Source organism: Pezoporus flaviventris, unplaced genomic scaffold (genome assembly GCF_033815535.1).
Source record: "Pezoporus flaviventris isolate CSIRO_AGI_PZ_B2104156 unplaced genomic scaffold, CSIRO_AGI_Pfla_v1 ptg000341l, whole genome shotgun sequence".
In the NCBI taxonomy this organism is placed as follows: domain Eukaryota; kingdom Metazoa; phylum Chordata; class Aves; order Psittaciformes; family Psittacidae; genus Pezoporus; species Pezoporus flaviventris.
In genome coordinates this window covers 80,432-99,770 of record NW_026892888.1, presented here as the reverse complement: position 1 = coordinate 99,770, position 19,339 = coordinate 80,432, and the positions used below count along the sequence as shown (strand labels likewise).

At 39.8% G+C, this 19,339-nt stretch overlaps 1 protein-coding gene across 2 annotated transcripts in view; it reads left to right on the top strand.

Moving 5' to 3' along the window:
- Nucleotides 1-683: 683 nt before the first annotated feature.
- The window catches only part of LOC133263520 (72 kDa type IV collagenase-like), a 39,235-nt gene continuing 20,579 nt past the window's right edge, over nt 684-19,339 (top strand). Inside the window, exons 1-8 of one of the 2 annotated variants that reach the window (XM_061443306.1) lie at nt 687-996; nt 5,190-5,416; nt 6,900-7,048; nt 9,137-9,265; nt 10,865-11,038; nt 13,646-13,819; nt 16,703-16,876; nt 18,030-18,185. In XM_061443306.1, the coding sequence (XP_061299290.1) occupies nt 853-996; nt 5,190-5,416; nt 6,900-7,048; nt 9,137-9,265; nt 10,865-11,038; nt 13,646-13,819; nt 16,703-16,876; nt 18,030-18,185 (1,327 nt within the window). In that variant the 5' untranslated portion in view covers nt 687-852. Of the gene's footprint in view, nt 997-5,189; nt 5,417-6,899; nt 7,049-9,136; nt 9,266-10,864; nt 11,039-13,645; nt 13,820-16,702; nt 16,877-18,029; nt 18,186-19,339 lie in introns of both variants that reach the window. The other variant, XM_061443307.1, reaches the window with a different exon arrangement.

Genomic DNA, 19,339 nt, shown 5'->3' with positions numbered 1-19,339 from the left:
GTTTTACATAAAAATTTCAGACTTAGGTGGCTGCACCAGAAGACCAAATCCCAGAATGTAGAAACCCTGATTTTTGTACAGTTCCCCTGACATCGATCAATGAGGACAATTTCTATTGCTGAATCTGCCTGATTATCTCTCACCCTGCAGATTAAGGTGATACATGGTGCCTGTTGGTGGCAAAGACTCAAGCTGGTTCTAAACCCAAACAAGCCACAAGAAACTTATTCAGAACTCTGCACAGAGCAGGGAGGAAGGACACTGGCACCAAGCGCAGGTGAGCCCTGTGTACACAGACCTACAGTTTGTGCAGCCTGAGCAGCAGTGGGCCAAGTAGTCTCCCTGGGCTGTGCAGGCTCTGCCTCAGAATCCCTCATCAAAATGTTTCCTGTAAGTCACTGTGAAGGAGTGCAACCACATATGCCTAATTTTTGTTGTTTTTTTTTTAAATTTAAAATATATGTAGGACACTTCACCTTCAAGATTAAGTCAGATTTTGCCTTTTTCTGCTCTCTGGCATAACAAAACACTTTCACATGTGCAAATGAGGAGAAAATGCAGCTTCTTTCAGCAGTAATAAGTATCTCCCTGTTGCTACCTTAAAATCACAGCAATCACATCTGGTAACTGCCCTTTTCTCATGTTTCCACTAGTTTTCAGACTTCCTCTTGTGGTAGCTTGAGGCTGCGCATCTGGATGTTTTAAACAAAGGAATTGCTAGAGCAAGCAAAAGAAAATGGTGCAGGGAGTTAAGATGTGCAGATAAGCAACTGGTGCAACGTTTGGCTAAAGGAAGGGACAGGCAGGAGAGGAAAAGCTTTTTCCAAAGAGGAGAGCACAAGTTTAGGCAGAATGAAGACTCACAGTGTCTGTGGCTTCATTTTTAAAGTACTATTAATTCAAGTGTATCTTTTTAACAATGCTTTAGCTGCACCGTCACCAATCATTAAGTTTCCTGGAGACAGCACTCCCAAAACAGACAAAGAACTAGCAGTGGTAAGTGTTGGTTTCATCTTTGGTTCAGATTTCTATTGTTGTTTCATAAGCAGTTTGCTTCTTGTTTCAGCTGAGGCAAAGGAATGACTATAGCAGAATCTCTGGAAGTGCCAGCTAGCTAGCTAGCAAAGTTATCAGCTTTCAAAAGTTAAAACTAGTGCCAAGTAATGTTTCCTCTCAAATTTTTTAAAGCCAGCAAAGAAAGTTTGGGGTTTTTTTCTTCCTTAGGTCTGAACATACAAAATAATTTCATTAAATCATCACGATTATAATTGGAAAATTGAAATGGCAAGAGGGGAGAAGGGCAAATAAGAGCCATCTAATATTTTTACTTAAATAAGTAGAAGTGAGGGCTGTGGAGACTCAATGCATGTATCACAGCTCTCAGCACAAACACAGCTTTAAGGGATACTCGAAGGCTGGCTGGAGGCTCAGAATCACATCAGAGGCTTAAAAAAATATTTTTTTCCAAATTCAATCTGGAACAAAAAAAAAGGAGTTTGGATTTGTGTGACATTAGCAAATTATAGCTATAACTCTACAGCATTTTATTCTGACCTTAGTTTAGCCCTGTGGACCTTCATAAAAATGACATTATGGGGAAGTCCATTTAAGAGGAGATTGAGATAGATTATCCTTACTTTAGCATGTAAATTATAGACATTTTTCTTCTTCAGCAGTAAGTCCCTTTTAAGGAAGATTGAGATAAATTATTCTTATTTTAGGACATAAAGGTTTGAAAATGGATCACTTTTCTTAAGGAGTTGGCGTGCATTTTGGGAAAGCTTGCCAGGTTAAAGAAGGTCTGGGGGAGGGTAGAGGGAATATTTTCAGATGGGAGCTGTGGGGGAAAGTTTGGGAAAACACAGACAAACTGACCCCTAAAGGACACTCCTCTGCCTTTAACAAAACAAATTCATCCAAGGTTTTTCCTTAGGAGCACAGCAACCAGGGGGTGGGAGGCAGTGCATGTGGGAAAGGAGAGTGAGGTCCCAGATGTCTAATAGTTTAACCACTCTTAAATGACCTGTTTTCTAAGACATGGTCAGGCTTTTATTCAATAACAGCAATCCACATCTCCCCTCATCTCCGTTTCTTTTGAACAACCTATTTATTATGTGTACTCAAAGGAAAATTACAAGCTGGTTTAACACTGCAGTTCTTTGTCTTCCTTGTAGTATTCTTGGGTAATGCTAACTGGCTGCCTATCCCTCACACTCTCCATCGGAACAGCCCCAACACTCAGCATCAGAACACAAATTGCTATGTTGCAGCTGGACCCTGTTTCATTAATGGGCTGGATCAAAATTCCAGATCACCACAGCTCCCTGCTGATTCTGGGGAAACTGAATTGCACAGCCTACGCCAAGATGTGGTTTATACTAAATTTTCTTCTCATATAACAGATGGTTATGTTCATTTCTCATCTTCGGTAAAAACTCCAGTTTAGGAAAAACTGAGAGAGGTTAGCTTTTATTTATAATCCTAGCAAGTAAAATTCTTTACCATGCCTCATCTTATATTTTTGGTTGTGTATCTTACTCCCAAACCTAAAATGGCAAGAGCAGCATCCTGCTTCTTCAGTAAACTTCAGTTCTGATGTATAGCCTATATTATATTATGGTAGTTCACTGGGAGATGCACATAGAAGCATAAGAAAATCTATCAAGCTACATTAAAATTAAAATTGGGATAAGAACAGGTCCTCCAGACTGGCTTGTTTGATTATGTTCTTAATGCATTTCACATAATTTCCACCAGGCCCCATTAACTATGAGTAGACAGAAGCTTAGTGGTAGCAAAGGTGAAGCCATTCTGTGTCTGTTATTTGCCAGTGCCAGTCTCCACTGGAGAAATGGCACATCAGAAGTTATAAAAATCACAAAACCAAGGCACAGTCTGTGCTTAGTCAGTAGATGGATGGAGGACCTGCTGAAAGAAATGGTGTAACATCTTGATTAAATCCTTCTTTTGAGTAAGCTCTGAACCATTTCCTATTCAGGGCAGATGAGGCACGCCAGGACTTCATGAGGAAGGTAGTGAAATCCAAGCTTGACCAGCCAGTCAGCAAATAACCTTTGCTGTATTTTGCTGATGTAGTGGTCTTATCCCATCTCCTGGGTGACTTTCAGTCAATTAATTAGGTACATACAGTAAGGTTTCCCTCAGAAATACTTCCTGGCACAAGAACTTTGTGCAGTCATTTTGTCAGGCTTCTTGTAATCCTCAGAAATAATTCTCCCTGATATCTGATATATTTTTGGCAAATATACCTTTACCTTATTTGGGATGCTTTTCTACCTTGGATTTGTAGTTAATATTTTGGATACAATACCTGAAGGATGCTTCTTCCTCTGCTACAGACTGATTTACCGTAAAGATCAGTAACTTGCAACCTTCCTGTCTAACAACATCATTGACAAGGACATTTATCAGCTCTGTGCCATGCTAATCACCAGTTTGGTTGCCCTACACATCAGTTTGGGAACATTCGCCTTTTGACATGGCTGTAGCTTGGGTTTTTTAGACCTAGGCATAAAACTATTGCAAACTCACTTGAGTGTGGAATTCCTGAAATCTGTGAGCAAAAGAACCATAAGATCCACTTTACTGGATAAAACCTACAACTCCAGATAGCTTAGTCAAGCTGCTTAGAACCTGTGAATGAAAATAATTAGGTAATGAGATGTTATTATCATTATCGAAATACCTAAACTAACATCTTCATCATAATCCATTTATCTACTCATCAGTGAGGAGATAAATTCAACATTCTAAAGTTGCATGTAATCTAACCACTGTGACTGAGCCCACCTGTGCTACAGTCCAAGCTAAGGCAGCAGCTCAAGCTACAGGTTTCCTCAAATTCAGCCTGGATTCAAACACTGAATCCAAAACCTGCAGCTGGCCAGCAGCCTGTTGTGTGGCCGTGCTTGCTAGTCTCCAGTTAGGAACAGAGTTGATAAATGATTTTAGACAGTTGCTGAAGATATAACTTCTTGTCACTTTTTTTCATTTGAATGACTATGGGTTTATGGTGGTTTTCACCACGTGCTAGAGACTGACAGGCATTCTCTATGGGTTGGTCCCTACCCCGAGAAGCTCATAGTTATTCAGTCAACACTGAACTGAAGGGAAAAAATAAAAAATACTAAATTGTTTGTGTGATCTCACATGTGTCTTGCACAAAAGGTGGGGACCATATATGGGTAATCAGGACCACAACTGCTTATCTACAGTTTAATTTAACATAAATACACAACTTGCCAACACACATCTGAAAGACATGGCTGCTTACCTGGAAGAATTGCCAGGGAATAGACTAACCCATTGTTCCTCTGGGATTAAAGGCAGCAGCAGACAGACAGACTTTTCTTTTTTTACTGAACTACACCTGCTAATTAAGCCATACTGATCAAAATGGAAAGTGGAGGAGACTTGGGTAGGTATTATTTTAGATAAGAGTTTAAAATAAGGGGATTTGTGCTGTCTGTTTGATCCTCTATGGCCACTGTTTTCAGAGGAGAGAGAATTTTGTGATCACCACCATGGGGGTATCACAAACATCAGCTTTGTCATGATCTGCTGGAGCATTCAATGGAGTTTTAAGTATGCAGATATTCATTGACAGCAGTGTCCAGGCAACTGAGTTGCTACCAACGACCTTCTTCTTCAGGTCTTTGCAATGTTTGACTCAAAAGCAAACTCATACAAGATTCAAATAGCTTTACATGGTTTGACAGTGGTTTTTTTTTCTTTGCAATTAATGTGGTCTCATTTGTGTGGTTGCTTTGATACCTTGACAAATTTCTCAATAGTCCAGAGTCTTCTAAGAAAAAAAAGTACTGTAAGCAGATTTATGCATCATAAAGAAAAACAAAAAGATAAACCCATTTTTACATTGTAGTTCTGCATTAAGTCTCTATGCTGTACTTACTAATAAAGCAACTCAATAAGTAAAGCTGATAGCTAATAGTGGAAATGATTGCTTAATTAGCAATGTTGTGTGATCAAGGTTGATTTGTATTAATTAAGGAGATGCTGCTGGTCCCTCAGTTACTAATAATAGTAATTTTGAAAAGAAAACTTGCAAATTATAGATGGAAAGCTAACATGGAATTACAGTATTTATTTGTAATAAGTATTTCTTTTATGAATTTTAAAGTCTTTTTTTTCTGTGCTTTTTTCCCAAGCAATACCTGAATAAATACTATGGGTGCCCAAAAGACAATTGCAATTTATTTGTCCTGAAAGATACTTTGAAGAAAATGCAGAAGTTTTTTGGGCTGCCTGAAACAGGTGATTTGGATCAAAACACTATTGAGACAATGAAGAAACCTCGCTGTGGTAACCCTGATGTAGCCAATTACAACTTCTTTCCAAGAAAGCCAAAATGGGAGAAGAATCATATAACATACAGGTACTGACCAATGGTGTTGGGGTTTGCTTACCTATAACCATGGTGCTTGTAAGAACCCATCAAACCAGACATTTGGAAGTGTAGTAGCTGCTTAGAGAGCTAGACAGGATTTCTTGAATTAAGATCTCTCTGTGTTTGAATAACTATCAGATGCTTTAGCAAACACCTCTGAAACTTCACATTGTAAAATTTTAGCAGTAATCATCTAATGATCAACTTTACAGTTCTGGTTGGGACTAAAGAGATTTTATCTTTTGCTCTGCTGCAAGCATCCAAAGGGAACTGGAGCAGCAATGTCTCACCTGCCCACCTGCTCAGCAGGGACCACAGCACTTACAAACTCCTCTGTATGCAGCAGTCATAAAAATGGAGGTCATCAAATAAATTTTAAAATAAAATAATCATATTTTGGATACATATAAAGACATGATTTAAAGCAAACCTATTGCAATAGGTTTGGCATGTTTTAATTTCTTACTCTGAAGAGTTAGGGACTAATATATCTCTCACTGGTCAGTAATAAAAAAATTCTCACTACCTTAGGTAGTCCAAGAACAAACTTTTAGCACCAATGAGAACAAACAGGCAGATTTGTCTTACCTGCTTGGTCTCGTCTGCTGCTCCCTCACAAGTTAGGACTCAAAGCATCCCTCATGCTGTGACTAGCCTAATAAACACTGAAAAACCCATGGCAGCTCTCACAGCCCCCACTTCCTGATGTGCTCCCTCTGGTTCATCATCATTTTCCTTAGGCACGAAGTAGTTTCCCTTCCTATGCACAACCCCAGCAGCAAAGAATTAGAAACTTGTCTTTACATGGAGGTTAGCTGGATATAATATAAGGCACTAAGAAGAAAGAAGAAAGCAATGTGTGGCTTTCCCATGTCAGGTCTATGGTTCTATCTTACATGCTTTTACCTCCTATCTCTCCATATATCCTATTGCCAATGTAACCAGCATACTGGGAAAGGATTAGCATTCAACTGGGATGAAACAGTTAACAGCTTTCATCCTAGATGAAACAGGGAAATACAGCTAACTACAAAGGTGAGGGAGAAGGGCTATATTTCTGTTAGTATTAAAGAGCAAAACAATCCACACTTGAAACTTTCACCTCATTATTGAGCTCTTCTTCTGGCAAATAAATCTTACATATGAAGATGTCCTTGTATGTTCATGTCTAAGGTGACAGTATGACTTGCCAGCACCTCAGTGCTGATGCAAAGCCCTGAATATTTTGTGCAGGGCTCATTGCCATGCAGGCCTTACTGCCATGCAGGCCTTACAGCCCCTGGCTGTGTAACTTTCTTCATTTTACTGCATCAATCCCAAAGGAAAATAAATAGTAAGCACCACATCTTGCATGCAGCAGCATTACCTCTTAACCAGTTTCACTACTGAGCTTATTCAGCATTTTGATCAGTAAACGACAAATACTGGGAGGGGGTTTATGTGTTATTTAACTCTTCCTTTTACCACTAAGGATTATAGGCTATACCCCAGATTTGGATCCTGAGACAGTAGATGATGCCTTTGCTCGAGCCTTTCAAGTCTGGAGTGATGTCACACCACTGAGATTTAACCGAATAAACGATGGAGAAGCAGACATTATGATTAATTTTGGCCGATGGGGTATATTTTTCTATTTTTACATATGTTTTTTGTTTTGTTCCTCTCATTAATCCTAAGTATTGGAATGATCTACCCTCAATAAATAGTACCTCTGAGCCTTTCTGGCAAACCTTGTCCTAGTTTGCACTTGGCTTATACAAGCTAAGATCTAATTTCACTAAGATTTTTTTTTCTTTCTTATACATGAGAGAGAGAAGTATTTATACAATTTCCTTATACTATATTTATCTTTCCAAAAGAGAATCGCTAGGGACAACATTTTATTTTTAAATTTAAAAATCAGAAATAGAACTGTAAAATATTGGTACAAATCTTCAGATGATGTGAGCTGGCTTCCTGCCATGGCAGAAAATGGAATGCCATTGTACTATTTATAGCTCCATACTCAGTTTTCCAGTGATAATGGTGGAAATCCTAACATATTGGAGCTTAAAAATGGATTTGTGCCTTTCAATTTTGACTCCTTATCTAGTCTCTGTTCTTTAGCACAGCAGAATGCAGGCTTTCAATGCAATCTTTGGTCTTGAGGAACTTAAAAATATGGATCAGAAGCTGAATTATGGTTTGAGTCCAGCCGATGATAGGTGACTTGATTCATTTTTGTTGTACATGCCTTCTCAATTAATTTTGGTTTTCCCTGAAAGAAGGTTTATAGCTTTTCAGTGTAAACCTGGGGCATTTTAACTTCTTATGCAGAGTCACAGAATTTTTAATACTAATGAAGATACTTGTGCAGCCAGTCACTTGGGATTGGAAGTGAACAGTTTAAAGAATAAACTGAGCTCTTTGTAAAAACTTCCATTTCCAGCTGGTTTTCAGTGCTTTAGCTACTGATGAGTTTACCTCAAAAGCTTCAGAGATTCTGTACAGAACTCAAAACTTCAGATCCTCATCCAGGCTGGCCTAGTTTGCAAAACAGAAGTCTCACAAAGGCAGAAGTGTTTCTCCTGGGTTTAGTACTGGTTATAGTCAGCTCAGAAACAGTGGGAGAAGAGCTTCCTCTACATTCATTCATTCTTATCACTAACTGCATGTCAGATTCACAGGAGCTGGGACATTCACAAGGTTTCTGTTTTTTAAGCTTTCTCATAAGCAAGGATCTAATTTGAAATAAATGGGAGTAGAGCATCTAATATATATCAAAATGTTGTCCTTGACAACTGACACACTAGTCTACTGAAATTAGTGAACTGAACCAGTATTAAGAGAGTGACACCAGCATGAAATCAGTGTAACAGAGCAAAGAATCAGGCCTGTATATTTAGGCTTCTGTTAAATGGCAAGACATCAGATCTAAAGGCCTGAAATGATGCAACTGCAGATACTGGCAGCCAGCTCTGATACACAGGTCAGCATGGTGGGAAAGCTGTGAATACCAGGGTTATGCTCTTGCCATCCTGCCTTACCTACATGCAGTGTACTTCCAAGAAAAGCCTACAGTGTAATAACGGGGGAGCTACTTAAACTGCTGCTGTCATGTGAGCTGCCCAAGTCTCAGAGTGGTTGATGTGAAGGAGGAATAGGCTCATTCACAGTACTCAGAGCTGGCTTTCCATAGGCTCACTACTAAGACACTTAGCTGATTTTCTTTCCAGCTTAAAATAATTAGTATCCTGCACAAAGACCACAGCAATCTGAGGTGTAGCAGAAAAAGAGTAGCCTGCAGAAAGAAATCTGCCTTTACTTTCCAATATCTGTGTTGGAGACTGATGCAAATTATCTGAAAATACCCCTCATCTACAATGTTTATTTTACAGCTGCCTACCAGTCTCCATTGAGAAACAGCAGTGTGTATGCAGCCATGCATCTAATGGACAATATTTCACTGTTCTTTACCCTCTGATTCCTTTCCACAATACTTATAAGATATAAAATAACCTGCTGCAGTACTGACACTTAATGTTCTTTGCAAGAACTGGCTTCTTCCATTCTAGTTTAGTCTTGCCAGCACAACCCACACCAATAAACTAACTCACTAGACTATTCTGCTGCTGTCTTGGGCGGGATGATGATTATCATTCATACATAGACTCTGACAGAGGTGAGGTCATTAGAAACTGATCTTTTTTTGCCTGCTTCCTCCTTCAGAACATGGTGATGGCTATCCATTTGATGGCAAAGACGGTCTCCTGGCTCATGCCTTTGCACCGGGGCCAGGAATTGGAGGAGACTCCCATTTTGATGATGATGAACTGTGGACTCTTGGAGAGGGGCAAGGTACCAGACTTTCTAATGTTTCAGAACATATAGCATACTGGATGCTGTTTCAATGCTGTTTTAGGCACTGCACTAAATGCTTTTATTGGCATATCAATAAGTGTTAGGTATGTGAAAATTAATTTATGCTGTTTAAATTGTTCTCTACAATGTTTATGTAATTCCATAAATGTTACCTTTCTGTTCCTCTACTGTTGCCCCCTGAAAAACTAATTTAATAATGGGGCCTGATGCTGCACAACCTTCATGAATCGTGGGAAAAGTAAAAAGCCTCAGCTATAATTCTGAATGCTTCAGTTCTCAAGGACTCCAACTACATCATCTTTAAGTTCATGTGTAAGAGGCAGACTGTCCTTGGCTCTTCTGCTGACATACCCTTCTTAAGATGACTTAAGCTGTGGCTCCAGTTGTTAAAAATGGAACCATCCTATTGAATAAGTTTTTATATACTCATGACATCTGTCAAAACCAAATAGAATGTAAATCCCTCATGCTGATGACTGAAACAAAATTGACATAAACAGTGGATTACGAGCATCTCCAAGAATCCTTAACAGGCAGCTGCCATACTCTTTAGAAGAAAACAACTGAAGTCCAGATAATATCACCTGAACTAGACCAACAAGACCAATTAACAGTACTTTGGAACCTCTTCTTTCTGCTTGAACTTTGCCACAATCATATAGGTCTAATTATAATTCTTGTACTGTAAAATAATTTGGAAAACTCAGAATAAGAATGCAAACTCATGTTTGCCTTTCATTTCAAATTCTAGTTTCCTCAGCTGTCCTCCCATTGAAAGAATAATTGAACTTTAATTCCAAAATAGTCTACTTCCTTCTGTTTGGCTTTCTTTTAACTTTGGCAGAAGCACTGACCAGTAGCTGTACCACCTGGACTGGATCCCTGCCCCAGATTAGCAACAATCAGGAAGAAACTGTTTTCTAGTATTAGTGAAAATACTGCACAAGCATCCAGTTAGTTACTGCCATTAGAAGAAATGCTATGGTTACACAAATTATCTGTACATCAACAGATATTACAGCACCAGTACTCTAGTCTTAAGATTACATGTGACAAACTGAAATACACCCTGGGCTTGGGTGTGCCTGTGGTACCACCCTAACCCCCAGTGCAGATCTCATTCAAGGCAAATTGGAAATACTGAAGTGGTTTAAGAGGCACAAGACATGTTCAGCTCATGCTCAACTGCTGCCAAGAACCTTTCAAACTATACTCAACATTTTAGTCCATATTAACAAAGAAACTAAATTACTAAATGTATTAACAGCATGTTTATAAGTTTGCCTTGCCATTTTAACAGCATCATATGCATTTTTCTGGGCTGATTTTAAGGACTGCTCATTCTATCACTTCCCCATGAGTAATATACATTTAATTCTTTCAAAATTACCAGTTATTATTTCAGCTATGATCATCTTGCCAATAGAGAGACCAGCAGCACATTGAATTTCAAAGTGGAAATTCAGACTGCATTTCTACACCAGTATCCTCCAGGAAAAGATTTCCAGAAACTGTATATTTTTTTTTAATATCAGTTGGTGGCTAATTTCACCTCTGCATTTTTTATCTTTACAGTTGTTAGAGTCAAGTATGGAAATGCAGATGCTGAATACTGCAAATTTCCCTTCTGGTTCAATGGCAAGGAATACAACAGCTGCACAGATGCAGGACGTAGTGATGGATTCCTCTGGTGTTCCACAACCAAAGACTTTGATGCAGATGGCAAATATGGCTTTTGTCCCCATGAGTGTAAGTAGATGTGGTTTAAGCCCAGCCGGTAAGTCAGAACCACACAGCCGCTCGCTCACTCCCCTCCTTCTTCCCTCCCCCCTGCTCCCAGAGGGATGGGGAGGAGAATCAAAAGAATGTAAATCCCACAGGTTGAGATAAGAACAGTCCAATAACTAAGGTACCATACAAAATTACTACTACTACCACCACCAATAATACTAATGTTAAGGGAAGAAAGAAGGGGAAAGGGGAAAGAATAAGAAACTAAAAGGGGAAAAGGAAAAGAAAACAATAAACACAAGTGATGCACAATACAGTTGCTCACCACCTGCCAACCGATACCCAGACCTACCCGAGCAGTGACTTGGGTCTTCTGGGTAAGTCCCCCCAGGTTTATATACTGGGCATGACATGCTGTGGCATGGTATACCTCTGGCTAGTTTGAGTCAGGTGTCCTTTCTCTGTTTCCTCCCGGCTTCTTGTGCCCCTCCTCACTAGCACAGCATGAGACTGAAAAGTCCTTGATCTGGGTAAGCATTACTTAGCAACAACTAAAAACATCAGTGTATTGTCAGAACTGTTCTCAGACTAAAGCTGAAACACAGCACTGCATCAGGTACTAAGGAGAAAAATGACCGCTACAGCTGAATCCAGGACAGTAGATCATTGAGCACACTAAATGACAGAAATCTCTTCCTAATCTGCAGGCCATTCCACAAACAATTGAAGTTGCATCTCCATCAAGAGCAGTGACTGAAAAAAAGTAGCACTTAAGGATGAAACCCATTAAACCAAACCTCTAAGGTTGCACACCAGTTTTACCAACTGGTGGCCCAGGTCCTCTGAGTTTTTACTGCAATGTGACACTATTATTGTCACAAAACACCCTTTAAATGACCTCATACTGCTTTTCAAAATAATAATGACTGCATTTCAAGTGAGTGTCTATGTTGATGCAAAGTTATTTATATGTTGGTACATTGCAAATTGCTAGTCAGGAGAGCACTGATATTTTTAGAAATTAAGTTTCTATTTTTAACCAGGTCTTAGGACCCTTCCTCACAAAGCAGTGGCAACAGCTCACTTTAGGTATGGAAAGGCAAAATGAATCATCTGTGTCACAATACTTTCAGCAAGAAAAGGCCTTGGCTTTTTATTTATTACTACTCTAAAAAGTGAATCATGCTCACAATTACTTTTCCCATTGATATATCAGACTAAGCAAAAGCAAAACCCCTCAAGTCCTACAAAGACACTGGGGTTATCATGGCTTTTTGGTCATCAAAAATTACAACAGCAAAGTTAGAAATAACCTGCCAAGCTTTCCCACATACATATTTGGGTTTTAGCTGGAACTTTAAACTGGGGAAGGAGAGGGTGCCATGTCCCCCATGGTACCTTAAAAAAGGCCAAATCATGCGTACTTCGCACCGAGATTTCAGACAGACATTTCATTCTGAGGTGCTGTTCTTAAATCTCAAGGGGAATTAGTGCATGGCTTCATGAAGGTTTTTTCTCTCTGTTCAGTGCAAGGCCTGGTCTGGTTTGTTGCCCTCATGGTTTCCTCTCACTGGCACATAGCACTCACAGACACTGTCTTACCATGGAGGATTCACACAGAGCAGCCAAGAGAAGACAGGCAGATTCACAAGATGGCAGATGCTCCAAAACTTCTGTATTTTCATGTAATTCAATTTGGACATATATTTTCCTATCAGCATGAGATATTTTATCTGTCTTCCTCTAGATATCTTCTTTCCTCCAGAAAGTTTACTAAAATCCTAAAACAGATCCCAGAACTCTTGACTCAGTTTAGTCTGTAGTCCTTTACCACAAGAGAGATTTCTGGTTCTCAGGTTGAGCCATGGGGCCTTGTTTGTGTGTGTGAATGGACAATAAACAATTGGAAGACCAATACACTACTTCTAGGCACATTAACCAAGCAAAAGACAGGAGAGGCCTCCAGTGCCCAGCTTTGTCAGAGGAGTCACTTTTGTCCTCTCTTGCTTATCTGTTGAGTGCCTGAGCATAGCTGTAGGGATTCTCAGAAATGAGAAGCAAAGCACAGAGGAAAAGCCTACAGGTTATTACCTGCTTTACTGTATGTCAGCATCTTAAAGAAACTGAAAATGTACATGGATAGCCATTAGGAAAAAACAATCTGACCTGTCAGTGGCTCTGTCACTCATGTCAGTGCCATTCTAGCTAACTTTTTCTATGCAAGGTAAATGGATCAGCAGAGCACTAAGGCACATGAGTGACTTTCTCACAATCCTCTTTCTAAATGTTATTTCAAGAAGGGATATTAATTTTATGTTATGAGGCAGGCTATAAAGGATATATGCATTTCAATCAACATTCAAACAGCTTGGTAGAATTTTCTTCATTCCCAGTTCATTTATAACGATCAACCAGTCATTCCTTTCTACACGCTTGTGAGACTGTCTATCTTGCCAAAGCATTTCATTGTTGGTGTAAAATAGAGGTTCTTGGTGTGAACTGCACCACACAAAACAGCTGTCTAATCTCTGTCAAGACCTTTGCACATTACCATTGGCACATAGTGATTCCTTGTTGACACTGAGCATTGCCTATTGACAATTCTCTCTCTCATTCTCCCTACAGCACTTTTTACAATGGGTGGCAACAGTGAGGGGCAGCCATGCAAATTTCCCTTTAAATTTCAAGACCAGTCCTATGACCAGTGCACAACCGAAGGCAGGACAGATGGATACCGATGGTGTGGAACCACTGAAGACTATGACAGAGATAAGAAATATGGATTCTGTCCAGAGACTGGTATGGGGAATGTTGCTTCCATAACACAGTCTAATTTGTCATTGCAAAGCAAAGTAAATAACACAGTCTCCTTTTTTACACCTTTACACCTTCACCAGAGCACACAGAAATTGAAGAGTTAGGCACCATTTCAGCATATTTGAGAATGAAGACTTTAGGCCCACTGTAGGAGAGGATCTGGTTCGAGACCAACTTAAGATCCTGAAAGTGCACAAGTCCATGGGGCCTGATGAAATCCATCCTCGGATCCTGAAGGAGCTGGCAAATGAAGTTGCTAAGCAACTGTCCATCATATTTGAAAAATCATGGCAGTCAGGTGAAGTTCCCGACGACTGGAAAAAGGGAAATATAACCCCCATTTTCAAGAAGGGGAAAATGGCTGAGCCAGGGAATTACAGACCAGTCAGTCTCACCTTTGTGCCTGGCAAAATCTTGGAGCAGATTCTCCTGGAAGGCATGCTAAGGCACATGAAAAACAACAAGGTGCTAGGTGACAGCCAGCATGGCTTCACTAAGGGGAAATCCTGCCTGACCAATTTGGTGGCCTTCTATGATGGGGCTATGAAACTGATGGAGAGGGGTAGAGCAGCTGACGTCATCAACCTGGACTTGTTTAAAGAGTTTGACACTGTCCCACATGACATCCTTGTCTCTAAATTGGAGAGACATCAATTTGATGGATGGACCAGTCGCTGAATAAAGAACTGGCTGGATGGCTGCACGTGAAATGTTGTGGTTAATGGCTCAGTGTCTGACTGGAGACCCGTAACAAGTGGTGTCCCTCAGGGATCGGTGTTGGGACCGGTCTTGTTCAACATCTTTGTCAGTGACATGGACAGTGGGATTGAGTGCGCCCTCAGCAAGTTTACCAATGACACCAAGCTGTGTGGTTCAGTTGATACACTGGAGGGAAGGAATGCCATCCAGAGGAACATCAACACGCTTGTGAGGTGGGCAGATGCCAACCTTCTGAAGTTTAACCATGACAAGTGCAAGGTCCTACACCTGGGTTGAAGCAATGCCTGGCACAGCTACAGGTTGGGCAGAGAAGAGATTCAGAGCAGCCCTGTGGAGAAGGACTTGCGGGTGTTGGTCGATGAGAAACTTTACATGAGCCGGCTTCAGTGTGCGCTTGCAGCCCAGAAAGCCAACTGTATCCTGGGCTGCATCAAAAGGAGCATGACCAGCAGGTTGAAGGAGGTGATCCTGCCCCTCTACTCTGCTCTTGTGAGACCTCACCTGGAGTACTGTGTACAGTTCTGGTGTCCTCAACATAAACAGGACATGGAACTGTTGGAACAAGTCCAGAGGAGGGCCACGAGGATGATCAGGGGACTGGAGCACCTCCTGTATGAAGATGATAGGCTGAGAAAGTTGGGGCTGTTCAGCCTGAAAAAGAGAAGGCTGCATGGAGACCTCATAGCAGCCTTCCAGTACCTGAAGGGGGCCTATAAGGATGCTGGGGAGGGACTCTTCATTAGTGACTGCAGTGATAGGACAAGGGGTAACAGGTTAAAACTTAAACAGGAGAAATTTAGTTTGGATATGAGTAAGTTCTTTACTGTAAGGGTGGCGGGGCCCTGGAATAGCTTGGCCAAGGGAGTTGTGAATGCTCCATCCCTGGTAGTGTTCAAGGCCAGGTTGGACAGAGCCTTGGGTGACGTGGTTTAGTGTGAGGTGTCCCTGCCCATGGCAGGGGGGTTGGAACTAGATGATCTTAAGGTCCTTTCCAACCCTAACTATTCTATGATTCTATGATTCTATAGGTGGCCAAGGAAGTAACCAGAACAGGTCTGTGTGAAGGATACGGTATGCCACAGCACACCAAGTTTATCAGGATACAGAAATGTCATTGAACCAGAGGACTATATGTCTACCACTGCAGAATAATTACACTTAGATTACAATTTGCTAATGGCCCTGGAAGAGAAGTCTCATGTGATAGAAGAAAGCATGAAAAATATTTTAGCTTAATAATTACATTTACACTTCTTAAAAAAAAATAAAGGAATCCTTTTTAGTATGTTAATCTTGTGTTAATAGATCTTTTCAGCAATTCAAAAGAACTAAGTGAAATGGTTTAGCCAAGAAAATAGATTACTGCTTTCTTCGCTATTTTTATACTTCTAAACTTGAGTTTTATTACATAAAGGAACAAAAATTAATTTATAGTCTTGTATAGCTTGGCAGGTGTTCAATTTTAGGATGCAGACTAGAGTCATAGGTATTTAGACTGTATAAGTTAGCTATGGCAGTTCTAAAATCTCAGACCCTTTACAGAGCCAAGGTGAAGCGACACCCTGTAGCCCCCTGAAGCTACAGGCAAGCCCATGTGTATTCTGTTTTTCGAGTCCTTGTACCCTGCTGTCAGCATAAAACAATGCAATGATCAGTTTATTTGATACAACTTCTCTTCTGGACCTTTTGGGTTTTTTTTATCTCCAAAGCTTATTCTTCAGTGGGGCACCTACTAACCAGGTGGATACCCTTTAACCTTTCTCATGCTAAAAATACCTTTTATACACACTTTAAACAATCACTAGGATGGACCATCAAAAGATGCTTGCTCTGCAGTCACCTTCCACAAAACACTGTTAACTGCTATTTTCTCAGAGCTGTGAACACAAGTCTGGGGCTCATTCTTACTCCCACCAAAACTACTGTCAAGTTCATTGCAATGGCAATGCCTAGACCGTTTCCATTTTCTCTTTGCCAGGCAATCTTGTTTTCAATTACTTTTAATCTGACTTCTCATGTTCTTATGAGGATTGCGAAATTTCTGCTTGCATTCTGGTTTTAATGTGTGGCTTAGGAAAAGGTGCATCAGCTTAATCTCACAAAAGGGATTCTCTTCTCACTGTGTTTTCCTGTCATTTTCCACAGCTATGTCAACAGTTGGTGGAAATTCAGAGGGAGCCCCTTGTGTATTCCCCTTCATCTTCCTTGGGAATAAATACGAGTCCTGTACGAGTGCAGGTCGCAATGATGGCAAGCTGTGGTGCGCTTCTACCAGTAGCTATGATGATGACCGCAAGTGGGGCTTTTGTCCAGATCAAGGTAACAGTTTGTCACAGCAATACACTGGTACCAGCATACTGACCTCACCGATGACATCACACTTAGGATGATTTCATCCTCATACTTAGCACTCCTGTCTGGTTACAATACACCTCCCCAGCCCAAAATCTGAGCAAAACCCCTACATTTAAGTGGGAGAGTGTTTGTTAAAGAGTCAGTCCCAGAGCTCATCTGCCTGAAACATTTCGATGTTCTATAATTTGTAACCATGAAGTGTCTTTTCAAAACATTAAAAAAAAAACAGCTTTTTTTTTAAAGTAAATAAATGTTTTTCTCGTCACCAGTTTTTCCATCCAAGGCTAAAAGCCACAAGCACTATAGTATTTCACTAGGATGTAATAATTATACCCTGATATTGGAAAAAATATGAACAAATGCTAAATGTAAAAAACTAATACATTTGTGACTGATATTGCTGAAGATGAAAAACACATTTAAAAAGTGAGACAGTATGAAGTGTATATGGTGAATATTTAAAACTATTTTGGTTAAGATTTGTCCTTATTTTTAACATGGATAAACTTAAATATAGCAAAAGGCTTTTTACACATGTACCAACAAATGCAAGATTCAGGATTTCATTTTAGGAGGAAAATAACTGCCAAATTTCAGAGACTGTATGGGGATAACTGATAAAATGTCATCCTATGAGAAAAGATTTTTTTAAGCGAACAATATTTGGTACAACAGTAGTGATCCAGGCTCTGTTCATGGACACACAGATATACAGACCTGTTTATCATTTGCATGCCATTTCATGATGAAAAGTAAGATTTGAGGTCTAGACTGCAAGTTTAATTCTTCTGTGCTTAAAAAAAAACAAACCAAAACCAAAGTCTATTTGCTACACTTCCTTTTTTTACAGAAGTATTAAGGCTATGGTCAAAGTCACTTGCATTTGAGACAGCAGCAAGTATCAGCTATAGAAAAGGTTTTAGAATCTCTATTAAAATGTTATTTCTGGCAATATGTATGACATTCACCATTTCAGACTGTAAATAATGATGATATTTACTGTTGGGAGTTTTTTGATGGATAGCAAGGAAAATAAAATTATAAGACTATGAATAACCTGTGTGGTACACTTCTATTTAGATGCAGGCAGCTAATACTATCTTGCTGTGTTATTTAGGATACAGTCTCTTCTTAGTTGCTGCTCATGAATTTGGCCATGCCATGGGATTAGAGCACTCAGAGGATCCAGGAGCTCTGATGGCCCCCATCTACACCTACACCAAGAACTTTCGACTTTCTCAGGATGACATTAAAGGGATACAGGAGCTATATGGTAAGGTCCTCCCTCTGCAGCAGAACTCATCGGAAAAGCATGCAGCACAGGGTGAAATTTGGAACTCAGAACTTGCAGTAAATGACATACTGCACAATATCAATGCCAGAAACACCCTCTGTTCCTTTCTCCCTGCTTTATGTTATTAAGAGGCTCCTACTTAAAAAAAAACACAATTTAACGATGAGGGGTAAATTTACTGAACTAACAGAAGCCCCAAAACATCCCTTAACCAAATTTTTAGATTAAAATTTCTAATGCCTTTCCTGGGACAATGAAATGCTGTGCTCTTCTCCAGCCTGAAGTACCTGCTGTGGGTGAGTTTGGGTGTTGTCTGCAACACTCTGATTGCAAAAAAATTGCAACTCCCTGTAAGGAGAGGGGAAGAAAGTTGTTTCTTGTCCTAGCTTGGAAACAGTTCATATTGCCTGCTCACAATAACCCAACTTGTACCATCATAATAACATTTTCAGAGTGTGTGGGAGCTGTTATGTTGACATAAATGTATTTGGCAAGCTCCTGGAGAAATAGTAGACTTAAGTATTTTTATCTTGGTGCATCTTTAAAATTTATTATTTTCTCCGCAGATACTCTTAATAAAATGCATAAGTATTATTATGATTAAAATTACTTCCATGTATATATTTTCTACCTTGTAGAGGCACAAATCTACTACAGTCAATTAAGCAGAGAAAGCCTACGGCATGTTTTGTGTGCTTTCCACTTTTCTACTGAGATATCTTCCTAATTGTGACTATATTCTACAGTATTCAATGCCTTAGAAATGATAATAGGAATATACCAAATGGTTACTACATTAGACACCTTTTTATCAAAAATCTGATTTGAATCTTCATTTTTCCCCTTGTTCTTAGCTGCTTTAAGACTGAGACTTGAGACATGGGCAAGGTTCCATGAACTTTTGAAACTCACACAGCATATTTTTGATAGAGTTTAGAATTTAACTCAGTTGTCTCAAGGCACACTTCAAAACCTGAGACAAAACTATCTTTCTTGCTTCTTCATAACTGATAGAACCCTTTACAAACTGCTTTCTACATAAAACAAGCATTAAAAAAACCCTTTGCCTTTGTTTTCTTCCATTATTATCTCAAATCAGCTGCACTTCACTTTGTTTCATACAGTAAATAAAC